This window comes from Diospyros lotus, chromosome 10, assembly GCF_014633365.1.
Source record: "Diospyros lotus cultivar Yz01 chromosome 10, ASM1463336v1, whole genome shotgun sequence".
Taxonomy (NCBI): Eukaryota; Viridiplantae; Streptophyta; class Magnoliopsida; order Ericales; family Ebenaceae; genus Diospyros; species Diospyros lotus.
In genome coordinates, this window is record NC_068347.1 from 5,966,729 (window position 1) to 5,980,122 (window position 13,394).

Here is a 13,394-nt window from a genome sequence, read left to right on the forward strand (position 1 = left end):
AAAAGGGGCCCGGGCTCGGCCCGGCTCTTTTAAAAAGCCCGTGGGCCGACTCGGGCCGGGCTGGGCCCGCCCTTTTGACACCTATACCTTGATCATTGATAAATCTCAAGGGCAATCTGTAAAATTTGTTGGGGTTGATTTGCGCATACCAGTGTTTAGCCATGGACAATTATATGTGGCATTATCCAGATGTACATCATTTGATCGTATAAGTATTCTGCTCCTTAAAAATTGTTTGGATTCTACTACAAATATTGTTTATCCTGAAGTGTTGTTATAATGTTCAGAAGGTAACCATGTAGATTTATTATTTCTATTGATTATATAACTTTTAAAAAAATTAAATTTAATAATAATTTAAAATATAAACTTCTGTAGAATTGGATCAAAAAATATATAGAGCTTAAAAGGAGAAATACAACTATCTTGCTTCGATGAGGATGTAATAAGGTAATTTTAATCTTAAAGTATATTTTGATATGTATATTTACAACAAATGTACTAATCTATATTTTTTTTGTTTAACAAATTATCAGATTATTGTGCATGTTCCTCATTAGGGATACATACAAGTTGATACGAAGACTTTTTGGAAAGTAAGGAGGAGGAAGTTCGGGCAAATACATGTTTGAAGACATGTTATTAACACATTTTTTGTAAAGCATACATATTTTGTAAAACTTTAACCCACTTTTTGTAAAATTTTAATCCACTATTTTGGTAAATAACAATATAATGTTTATTTTTCTTATGTAATTATAATTTGATTGGCAACAATAGCACTAGTTGGTGTACATTTTAATTTTAATTTCTATTTGCAGCAGTAGCAGTAATATTTGATATTTATTTTTTTTATATTTGATTGGCAACAATAGCACTAACTGGTATGTATTGTTTGATATTTAATTTTTAATTTAATTTGTTTAAATTATAGAGTACTTTTTTTAATTTATTTATTTTTTATTATATAACGTTAATTTTTATTTTTTATTATACAACGTTATACAATAACTTTAATTTTTATTTTTATTCAAAATTTAGTTTTAATATTATTTATTCTTATATTTAAAGCACAACATTCCTACTTTCAATATTGAAGCATTAAAATTCAAGAATTGTAGGGTTAATATACATTTTATTTGTATTATTTAAGGTATAAGTAAGATAAAGTTATATGAAGATAATATTATAATACTTTATAAACTAAAATATAAAATGATCAATATAAGATGGAGAAATATTTTAAAATTTTTATTTATTTAATTTTTTAAAATATATCGAATGACATATATATAATTTTTTTTATTTATAAGATTCAAAATGAATTTATTTGTATTCCTATTTAAATGATATGTAACTTATTTTTTAAAAGTCATCACAAAAATTTAATAAAAAATATTTTTTATATTTTATTTTTTTAATCTATATCTTTTATTTAACAAACACTATCTAAACAAAAACAAAAACAAAAACAAAAACAAAAGACGTAATTTATTTGTCCCCAAGTTCCTCCACAGTTCCAAATCGTTCCATTCTCGCTTCTCTTTTCCTTCTCTCAAGTCTCGAGTCTGTATATATATATATATATATATATATCCAAAATTGAAGCTATATCGGGACTTGGTGAGAGAAGAAGATGATCTCCTGGCTGTTTCTGAAACTGGTAATCGGTGAAATGCTTCTGCTATTGTGCATTCTCTACAGAACCCCTCTTCGGGAGCCCCTCATGGTTGTGTTAGATTGCCCTGTTGTGATATCAACTCTCGGCGGGATTCTACTCGCTCTGTTGCTTTCCACAATTTATACCATCGGCAAGCTCCATCTCCGTTCAACTGATTCCGATGGCTCCGTTATTCTGATGGAGGACCAGGTTCTCATGGCAAACAAGGTGCTAGAAGCGTCTCTTATTGGTAAAGTCTTAGCCTCTTAGCTTCATCTTAAAATGCCTTTTTCTAGGGTCTTTATAGGGGTTCTTTCTTCCGCTCCTTTTGGATGCTGAGGAAGTTGATGAAACGGAAACAAATTTTGTCTCTGGGATGTGTTGATTAGTAGTTAGTGATCCGAAGAAGAACCCTATTCGAAAAGCTAAATGGTTGTGTTGATTTGTAGGAGTGTCGGGTTTTTTTTCATGTTTGGTACGTATCTTCTTTTTTTCTTTTGATTTTGCCGTGTTTTCTTACCCAACAGAGCATTACAGGACGCACTTAAGATTATTATTATTTTTTCTTTCATTATTAGTATGTTTTCTATTGCACTAAGTTGAAATTTTGAATTGGGACTTTTCTTCCTACGCCGAGGTGGTCGTGTAATGGACTATCTGTATCAAATTATGTGAATCTATAGAATTAGGATTTCGGTAGTTGCAGCCAACTTTGATCAAACTATGGGTCATCATTCACATCTTTTTTGGCTTCACTGGTAGATTCGTCCAAGTCTTTGATCTCTTGTATAAAATTTCAATGATTACAGAAAGGTTTGTAGTTAGCCTGGGCAGAAACATTCATTTTCTTTCACTTTTGGGTATTTTCCATACCATGTTAGTTTCTCAACTCCACTCAACACCTATGTATGTGTATTATGTATTGACATGCTTATTTCTTTTCACGCTTCAATACTGATGTATATGCATGTTTCTGCCTATGCATGTATGTATGCACGTATCATGTATGTACATTCCCATTGCCTTTAAGACATAGTTTAACAAAAACTATTTGGTTGTTCCCTTTTCAATATATAATGTTGTTTAGGATTTACTTGATTCTTTGTAGTTTCATATTTCTCCTCCCAGTGGGATTAAGACTAGTCATTATTGTCACATTTCTGTTGAACAAAGGTTCAAACAGATTTGAACTGCCAATTGGTGGAAAATTGTTTTATGATGTATGGATTCCATGTCAAGGACTTCATCAATTTTGGCATAGTCAATACTGGGGACAAAAGCTTACAAGGAATGTCTAATATGACTCTTTAACTATTGATAGTTTTACAAGTTCTGAAGATAGATTTTAGTTTAGTTAGTAGACTTCCTAGGGTAGTGACGCAGCTTGTAGCGTGGGTGTGAAAAAAGACACACCAAAATAAACCTTTGAAAGAACAAACTTCAATGACCAAAGTTTGGTTTTTAAGAAGACGCAAAAACAAGACTGTTTTGCTAAGAAAACCCAAATAGGTTGTTGAAATTTGTATTGAGAAAACTTGATTACAAATTCTAGATTCTAGGCATATTTATAGTATTTGGCTAATCCAAATCCATATAATATTTGTAAACAAAATCCAATTAAAATCTTAATAGAAATAAATCATAAGTAAAAGACAACTAGAATGCTAATAAAAATAAAACCCTAATCAAACATGAAGTAGAATCCTAAATCAAGTAAAAATATGAAGTAGAATCCTAAATCAAGTAGAAACATGAAGTAGAATCTTAAATCAAGTAGAATTATAAAACTTAAGAAGTATTAAAATATTGTTCCAGCGTGATCGGGTCTTGATCAGTGACCGCATCATTTACCTTCACTTGAGAAGAATTCGTCCTCGAATTATGATCTAGGTATGACAACTCATCATTCGGCAAATACAAAGAAAGATTAGCAACATTGAATGTTTTGGAAATACCCATATGATTAGGAAAATCCACAACATAAGGATTATCATTGATCTTCTTTGTAATCTTGTAAGGACCATACTTCTTTGGCTTGAGCTTGTTTTGCTGTTCTGTTGGAATCCGTTCATTCTTCAAGAATATCATGATTTCATCTCCAATCTCAAATACCTTGTGCTTCTTATGCTTGTCAGCTGTCGCCTTGTACTTTTTATTTGTGCAACTTTTGCTTGACATCTTCTTGAATTGCTTGAACTTTTCTGCTAAGGGAACATGAGCACAGACATTCCTTCCCCTCTTAGCCTTATCTTCGTTGGCATGGGTCCAACCATTACCATGTTTGTTGCCCTCTGCCTTCATTGTATTATTACTGTTAGATTGAGGACGTTGAACATTTCATCTTGAGTGCTTCTCTGCTCTGGTAAATCTTATCACATGTCCTTCTCCTTTCATTAGCTTTTTTGATTTTGACTCCTCAATAGCTTCTGAATTTATCCGTAGATTTTTCTTGCTTGGAGAAGCATTCTTTTGCAATTGTTTCGAATAGATGCTTATTCCATGACTACCAGTAGTTTCTCCATCACTTAAAATATTGATGCTTGAATCCTCCTTGGGTCTAAGCACTTGATCAGTTATAGTAGCAGCTGCTACAACATTTTTAGTTTCAGAATCTAATTTTAGATTAATACCGAAAGCAGTTGCACTACCCCAGTTAACTAGCTCGGGAGATCCAACTCCCATATCCACAAAGTGACCCTTGTGACCATCTTGTTTTTGCAATCGCAAAGGTGAATATGTTCCTATTGCCTTCGATTCAACCATGCCAGAACCTGAATAAACTGTAGAAGAATTTGTTACCATGGCCTCCATCTCCTTTATAGTCGCAAGCTGATAAGAAGAAACACCACCATCTTGGATTGCGAAGCAATTCTTGAGCCCTCGGGATTGGAAAATACCCTAATATGAGTCAATAACCTTGGAGTTTCTGTCATGTTAGCAGCATAAACCGGACCTGATTTTGTAAACGTTGAGGTTGTTGGGACAACATAATCTTTGAGATCAAGCTCCAAACTCACAAAAAACCATTCTTTAGTTTATACTCATCGTTTCCCCAATGGTTGTGTTGCTGCGCATTCCTCCTAACCCCTTTACCACTAGGGTTGGCTATCATACGACCAAGATCATCCTTATCGTCGCTATCATCCATCATTGGTCTTCTAGGATTAATGAGGACAGGATTAATGGCTGGTTTTCCTGGTTTAATGCAGTCGGCTTGATTCATGCCATTAGTCTGATTCCGATTATTATCCTTAACTCGTTGTAAAACGCTCAATTGGTTGTGGATTCGCTCAAATTGTTGCTGCATTGTACGAGTTATTTCTCGTTGTTCTTCGATTGCTCTCCAAGCCGCGGGCAGCCCCCGATCACCGTCACGAGACTGGTTGCTACCGTTACCTTCAAGATTGGCCATCTGATTGGTTGATGAACCGCTCTGATACCACCCGATGCAACGTGAAGCGTGGGTGTGAAAAAAGACACACCAAAATAAACCCTTGAAAGAACAAACTTCAATTACCAAAACTTGATTTTCAAGAAGACGCAAAAACAAGACTGTTTTGCTAAGAAAACCCAAATAGGTTGCTGAAATTTGTATTGAGAAAAATTGATTATAAACTCTAGATCCTAGGCATATTTATAGTATTTGGCTAATCCAAATCCATCTAATATTTGTAAACAAAATCCAACTAAAATCTTAATAGAAATAAATCCTAAGTAAAAGTTAACTAGAAATCTAATAAAAATAAAACCCTAATCAAACATGAAGTAGAATCCTAAATCAAGTAGAAACATGAAGTAGAATTCTAAATCAAGTAGAAACATGAAGTAGAATCCTAAATCAAGTAGAATTCTAAAACTTAAAAAGTATTAAAATATTGTTCCGGCGTGGTCGGGTCAGCTTTGTGCCGGGTCTTGATCAGTGATCGCATCAGACAACATAGTATTTTTTCATATTCATTTTCTAACATTTTGATTTTTTAAATGTTAATAGTTACATCAAAGTGGTGGAGGACAATTGATGGATATATTACTTAAGGAGAATAGGTAGTTGGAGGATAAACTGGTGTCACATTCCTAGGGTTACCTAGGGTTGAGACTGGAATTAGGGGAGAAATTGGAATGAGAGAATTGAAGGGAGGGAGAGAAATTAGAAGAACGGGGGGGGGGAGAAATCAAAGAGAACCAAGAGAGGGATAGAGATAATTAGAAGGAAATGATTTCAATCTTATTTTAGATCACATCCCATCCTCGTATAAGTAGCCCTTTTATAGGCATAACTGGTTGCTAACTAAATTCATAACAACACCCATGTACTTCTAACATATTACAAAATATCTCCTAACAAACTATTGTAACCCTATTATAATGTTTTCTTTCTATTTTTTCCCAGGGTTATGACAATTCCCCCCTACTTGAGAGGTTTATTGTCCCGAAGAAACTTATTACTGCTGGGCTGTTGTTTTTTCATCCAATTCCCATTCTTACTATCTGTTTAATCTCTCTTTCTCCTTCTAAGCCCATTCCTCTTTGCTTTTATGTTCATTCTTTTTTGCTATTCCTGCACTTGTAAAGTGTTGTCTTCACAGATCTCCATGCAAAGGCTCTCTTTTCCCATTGATCTGTAAGTCCCAGCAACGTCTTGGACACGAACTATGCCAGTGCATGGTAACAATAAGTAGTTCGACAACAACCTTTTCTTTCAACATCTTCCCAACTTCATGGTATTTCCTTTGTTCAACCCTAATGTTTTGCTCCCACAACTCAATGACTAATTCCATGCATTCTTCTAGTAAGCCAACTCCTCCTATAGAACAAACTAGTACACTAGTACTTCCATCATATCTAAATGGTCTGATATCCATAGGAGAATGCTGAATCATTATCTCCAGGGTAAGACTGACCCCAACAGTACCTGGAGGAATTGATTGGTAATCACTAGTCCATATTTGGTGAAGTAGGTAGTCATAGCGACCACCAATAGCAGGCATTGTCCCTTCCACAATTGATGTAGGATTATTCTCCTTCCTTGAATATATCTGAAAAAGCAAATCACTATGATATCCCTCAGTTGGTGGCATTAGGCCATCAACAAACACATGGTTCTCACTTTTCCACACTCTTAAATAGCTAAAGAGCTCTGACAATTTATCAAGTGCCTTGCGTGTAAGCCTGTTAGCAAGAAGGGCACTTTGTAGCCTAGGAAGGTCATGGTCAGCAACTACACAAGACCTTAGTCCAATTGCCTGCTACCTATTTACAGTTGCTTTTGTAAGATTGAGTTCTTGTCGAAGTTGTTGTCTTATTACCACCCTTTTTGACTTTCTTTCAGATGATGGAAGATGCAAAGAGCCCAGCCAAGACAAAAGCTCTACCACCTTCTGCCTATTCTCTACGTTTATTCCTGCCCTATAGCAAATTGCTCTCTGATAAACATATGATATTTCATAACGTTTGGAAGATGATTTTTGGTTTGCAACAACCCAATTCACATAGGGTAATTGCTGCTCATGGCGAAGCTCAATCTTGTCTCCCCTATGAATCAAAAGTTTGACAACACTCTTATTTAGCTATGGAAAGAAGACAACCCCTAAACTGCACCTGCCAGCCTTTTCATCAATCTTTGGCCACTCTTCATCAATTTCTAGTGCAGAGAAAAAGTAGGTACCAATTTGGCCAGTATGATCTAAAGAAACTCCAGCCATTTCTGTAGGATATCCTGGTTTATTTCATCTTTGGCCTGACTATTAGCCAGCATCACCAATGAATCAATGTTTTGGTCTCATGCTGCTTCATCATGATTTATTGGCCATCCTTCGAATTTCTTGGCTATTGTTACATGATTCATTTCAACAGATTTCTCTTGCATTGGAGCCTCAATAATTCCTCCAATAGCTGCCCTTCTTCCTTTGTCATCCTGAATGGCCTGCTCCATTTCTGGTCTTTCCTCACTTCTTGCACCAACCAGTCCTATAATCTTAGGGCCTTAACAGTCTTAGGAATACCTCCAATCTGCTGGCTGCTCTTAATATAACCGTTAGGCTGCCGCCTGTGCTTTCTACAAATGGCTTCCAGTGCTGTTTCATGCAGCCTCGCCCTCTTAGTCGCTTGTTCTACTGTGATAGGACAAATAATTTTCACAATAGGTCTCAACGCATCGTTAAGACCATTAATGAATTTCAACACAAAGTAAGATTCCTTTAAGGTCGGTTGAGAATTAAGCATTAGCGCTTTCAATTTCTCAAATTTGACCTTATAATCCATTATAGACGCTTATTGCATTGGGTTATTGAATTCATCTCTAACTTGATTTAAGAAAGTAGAGTACGCCTTAGAAAAACATTCAGCTGGAACACTAACTTGAAATTTATGTGAGAATAGAATCATCAAGTCGTCCCTCTTTCTATTGACGTCCTTGATTACTTTCCTCATTGCCTCACATTCTTCCTTGAATGTTTTCCTAAATGGTTGTGCACTTTCAAGAAGTCCTTCGGTCATCTCCACCGTTTAATTCCTTGAAAACTCACTGCTATAACAACCTAACTGCTTCCAGTACTCACCTAACCCTCAATTTAACAAAGACATTTGGATCGACCTCAAACCACTACTTCAAGAAGTCGCCCAGACTTAATCCACCTCAAACGTAATCTGCTGAGATTTGGGTTTGCTTTGCCTTCAATTCTGGACTCAATTAATTGGAGTAAAAGGAGTCGACAGGCAAGGAACTACTCTGTTGTGGCCTCTTGAGGAATCAAGAGAGTCGATTTTAGTCCAACTTCCTGCAAGAGCAATTTTTGGCAATATCTTGGCTCTAATCTAGCTTGCCAGAGATCGCTCAGCGTTGTTTCAATTAATAGCATAGGAACAACCTCGCAATAATTGATAGCCTCTAAGTCGACAACCTATAATCGGCTTTTGTCGCTTACAGCTAATGATCGCCTAGGTTGAACATCTGAGAATTCCTCCAGATTGAATCTTACTCGCTGATGTTCAACAATCGTTCTAGATCTGCTTTCGACCGTTCCTTCCTTCTCGCCTAAACCTGCTAATTGTGTTCACCTGACTTTGCTTCGCTTCTTAATTTCGAATCAAGAGTTGCTTTGCTCTCTTGGTTATGACCCTTCCTTTGATTCATCAGAATCTGATCGGAAATGCTACTCGCGCTCACTTGTCAATAGCCGAGAATCACCGGTTTAGACCATCGTCAGACTTTAGACATTCAAACCATATTCCTACGAGTTCGCTAGAATCATAGCCGACATTCCTAGGGTTACCTAGGGTTGAGATTGGAATTAGGGGAGAAATCGGAATGAGAGAATTGAAGGGAGGGAGAGAAATTAACAGAAAAGGGAGGAAGAAATCAGAGAGAACTGAGAGAGGGATAGAGAGAATTGGAAAGAAAGGATTTCAATCTTATTTCACATAACATCCCATTCTCTTACAAGTAGCCATTTTATAGGCATAGTTGGCTGCTAACTGAATTCATAACAGCACCCATGTGCTCCTAACAAATTGCAAAATATCTCCTAACAAACTATTGTTTTGAAAGGAAGTGTTACTTGAAGTTGTGTCTTTACTGCTTTATGTTGTATTTTCTCCTCTTTGTAATTATATTTATATTGTTCTGCCATATGTTGGTAGTCTTAACTAGCTTTATGTCTTACAATAGTGTTCTGTTTTGCGCGCTTTGTGTTTGCACGCCTTTCATCATTGGGTATATAATCATCGGCTCTTCTATTCTTTCATTATTCTTGATCATTCTAAATTCAAGATTCTAGTTCTCGAATTCCTCTCTCTTTTTGTTTGCCCTAGTTACTGCCTCTTTGTATACATTTTACATGGTATCAGAGCTATGACCAAGGTCAATGGCTAATACTGATCATAGAGTTTCTTCCTCCTCCTTTCCACCTCACTCCTCATCGTCACTGTCTTCTGCCTTGTAGTCAGATTTTGCTGCGATGGCCAAGGCATTTAGTTATATACCGATTTGCCTTGATTCTAATAACTATATCTTCTGGAAGGCACAAATATCGGCCACAATACGTGCCTTTGATCTCCAATCGTTTCTCAATAAAGGATCGGTTCTGGCAAAATTCATACCTGATCCAAATGTCGGCGATGATGGAGCAACAATGTTGAATCCAAAATACATGAGCTAGATGCGATTAGATCAACTGCTTCTCGGATGGCTATTCTCAACCATTGACAAGGAAGTTTTGACACAGGTGATTCATTGCGAATCATCTGCCGAGGTATGAATGTCTCTCGAAAGTTTGTATTCCCGTTAAACTATTGCTAAGTTATTCCAATTGAAGCAACAACTTAGATCTGTTAAAAATAATGCATTGTCAATTAATTATTACATCTTTAAGATCAAGATAATAGGACATTCACTGGCAGCCATGGGGGAGCCTCTTAGTGATAAGGATTTGCTTCTTGCAATCCTTAATGGTTTGGACAACAATATGAGACTGTAGTAAGTCTAATTACCTATCAGATGGATGAAATTGATCTTGAGAAGGTGCAATATCTCTTATTGATGCATGAACAGAGATTACACTCCAAAAAATTAGCACATATTGCTGTTAATGTTGAATCGGTTATGACATTGTCTATGCATGTTAACATGATTGCATTTACACCGAGGGGTACTAGAAATTCAGTGAATAATAGAGTTGGAGGTTTCAATTTTAATAGAGGTGGTGGTTTTGTCAATAGAGGAGGAAGAGGTAGAGATAGACAATCTAGAAAGAGAATTTATTGTCAACTTTGGGGTAAGCTAGGGCACTTTGTTGACAAGTGCCATCATCGGTTTGATAGCAGTTTTCAAAGGAATCCTGTGTCTAATCAAAATTTTGGACGGTCTCCAATAGTTTCCCGATCAGATACTCAGACTTATTTAGCCTCCCTGAATGGTTCTAATGAGGTCTACATGAATGAGCTAAGTTCTATTTCAAGAACTCCTTACAACCAATTTTCACATCCTGTTGTTTCTTACAATCAATTTTCATAGCCTATTGATAATACTTCTCTACCAAAGTCTTCTCTCACAGATTCTGCTTGGCTTGTTGACTCTGGAGTTACGAATCACATAACTTCTAATCTTGGAAATCTTTCACTTCATTCTCCTTACAATGGCAGTGATCGCGTTTCTGTTGGCAATGGTAAGCAATTGCCAATTTCTAATATAGGTCTTGGACGTTTGTACACTCAGACTAAACCTGTTTCTTCTATTTCCTTACCTAATGTCTTACATGTTCCTAACATGAAAAAGAATTTAATCAGTGTGTCACAACTAACTAGAGGCCATGACCTTGTTTCCGAGTTTAATTCTAGTTCTTGTTTGATTAAGGACAAGAGTACCGGGGAAGTGCTACTCCAAGGACATCTTAAGGATGGACTGTATTAGTTAAGTTCAGCACTTGCTCCTACTGCTTCATCTTCTCCAGCTTAGTCTATTGACTCTCAACCTATAGCTAGCAGTACATCTTCTGTGCAATGTGCTTTTTCTTTTGCAAATAAATGTAAGAGACAACTTCCATTTTGTCATGGACTGTCTCCTAGTGTTCAGTTAGCATGTAAAGAACAATTGTATCGTAGATTGCATGCCAAATTAGGGCATCCATCTTCCAATGTACTGCACTTGATTCTTAATAAGATACATTTTCCTTCTTCTTGTTCAAGAGCTATGTTTTGTGATTCCTATAAAATCGACAAAGTCAATTGCCCTTTGCTGACTGTCCAATTACAGTTACTAAGCCTCTTGAATTAGTCTATTATGATTTGTGAGGTCCATCTCCTATTTTTGTCCATTGAAGGATATCGTTATTATATGATATTTGTGGAAGCTTATTCACGATACACATGGCTATACCCATTGAAACTTAAATCAGATGCTTTTTTCATTTTTAAAATCTTTCATAAACTTGTTAAAGTTCAATTTCAAACCAAGCTTAAGGTCTTACAAATTGACAATGGGGGAGAGTATAAGGTATTTTTACCCTATCTTCATAGCTGTGGGATCCAATCTCGATTCGCATGTCCTTACACCCATAAGCAAAATGGGGTAGTAGAACGGAAACATAGGCATATTGTGGTGTTAGGAGCCGGGCAACCGTGAAGATTTGATTTTGCCTTGTTTGATCCATAGAGTCGCAAACACGAACTCCTCCAAGTCGGTTCACACGATCGACCGTTTCCACGAACGCCTCGAGTAATGCTAGTAACCCTAGGCGCCTTTGAGAGATCCGAAATTTTTCTTATTTTTCCAGCTTCTTAAGTGGCCTATTTATAGAGTAAAAACCCTAATTATGCCTTTGGAAAAACCCCGATTTAGGTTCGGCCCATAATCATATTGGGTCGAATCTCTCTTTTAAATTGTGGAACGGGCTCGACCTAAGTGTGTGACCCCTTAGGTCCACCATTGGGCTAGATGTAGGCCAACTTTATTGGGCTATATGAAGGCCCAACTCATTAGATTAATTAAACTCTTTAATTAAACTTATGGGCTTCTTAATTAAACTCTTTGATCAATAGTTTTAGAATTAATCAAATTAATTCTAAAACCATACATATCATGGTTAACGTCTAGTAACATACCATGAATACCTAGCCAATGATGAAAAACACGGACCTTTTCAATTGCAAATACCGTGTAGTGAAATCCTTTCATCAATCTATGTCTCGATTGAATTTAGGGTATGGTTTTATGACGAAACCCTAATCATTCAATAACTATGTATCCATTCCAGATTTATGACTTAATAGGTGAAATCAAAACACGTTTTGATTTCCACCTCACCTTGGCCAAGGATTTCCTCAGTCATGAAATCATCGGAATACATAGGACATCTTCTCATCTTATCAATAAGTGATGAATCCTATCTCGACATTCATAAGCCTTCATATGTGATAAGGTTACGCCTAGTGATAATTTGTTAATGACTCCATTGGAATCCAAAAAAGAACCAAAGCGTAACCAGTCAAATATAAGACTACCATGATGTCTCAAGTCTAAGGATCAATCTACACTATTGCAACACAGAAATTCCAATTCGACATTAAAATAACTATTAGAAATTCTGTAGCGGGTCAGTTCAGTGTACTTATTCTTATAATAAACACCCACATATATGCACTAGTGTCCCCACACCAATGTCCATGAAACGAGACATTCTCCTAATTGAGCATGCATCATATGTGCTAGTCTATCCGAGTTATTAGTGTCCAATCCTAATAACTCTATGACTAGGAACATTTAAGATCAAGGCTTGTAAGGAATATGTTTCATGATTGTCATATCAATACACGACCAAATTCCATGAGCCTATTTGATTTATGGACTTTGTCAAGAATGGATTACAATAAATAACGACAACCATTAATGACAAATAAAAACATAAATGCCTTGCAATAATAATTGATTTTTCCTAAAGAATCAAAATGTAAAGTACGATCAATTACATGTAAATATAATTGGCTTGTGGGGCATAACTCTAACATGTGAAAATGGGTTAACCTTGTTATCACACTCCCATATGCCACTCAAATTTTGGGTTGAAGCTTTCTAAACATCAGTATATATTATCAATTTATTGCCTTCTTCTGCTCTTTAAGTTCCAAATTCCATTTGAGCTTCTGTTTCACAAACAACCTAATTACCTAATGTTGCAACCCTTTGGCTGTGCTTGCTTTCCTTATTTGCGCCCTTACAACAAGCACAAATTTGAGTTTCATT

At 36.1% G+C, this 13,394-nt stretch overlaps 1 protein-coding gene across 4 annotated transcripts in view; it reads left to right on the forward strand.

Annotated features, from left to right (window-relative positions):
- The first annotated feature begins 1,565 nt into the window (after positions 1-1,565).
- Positions 1,566-13,394, forward strand: part of LOC127812029 (uncharacterized) — a 40,134-nt gene continuing 28,305 nt past the window's right edge. For all 4 annotated transcript variants that reach the window (XM_052352287.1, XM_052352290.1, XM_052352288.1 and 1 more), the window contains exon 1: positions 1,566-1,910. In XM_052352287.1, coding sequence (XP_052208247.1) covers positions 1,637-1,910 — 274 coding nt within the window. In that variant the 5' untranslated portion in view covers positions 1,566-1,636. The remainder of the gene's footprint in view (positions 1,911-13,394) is intronic.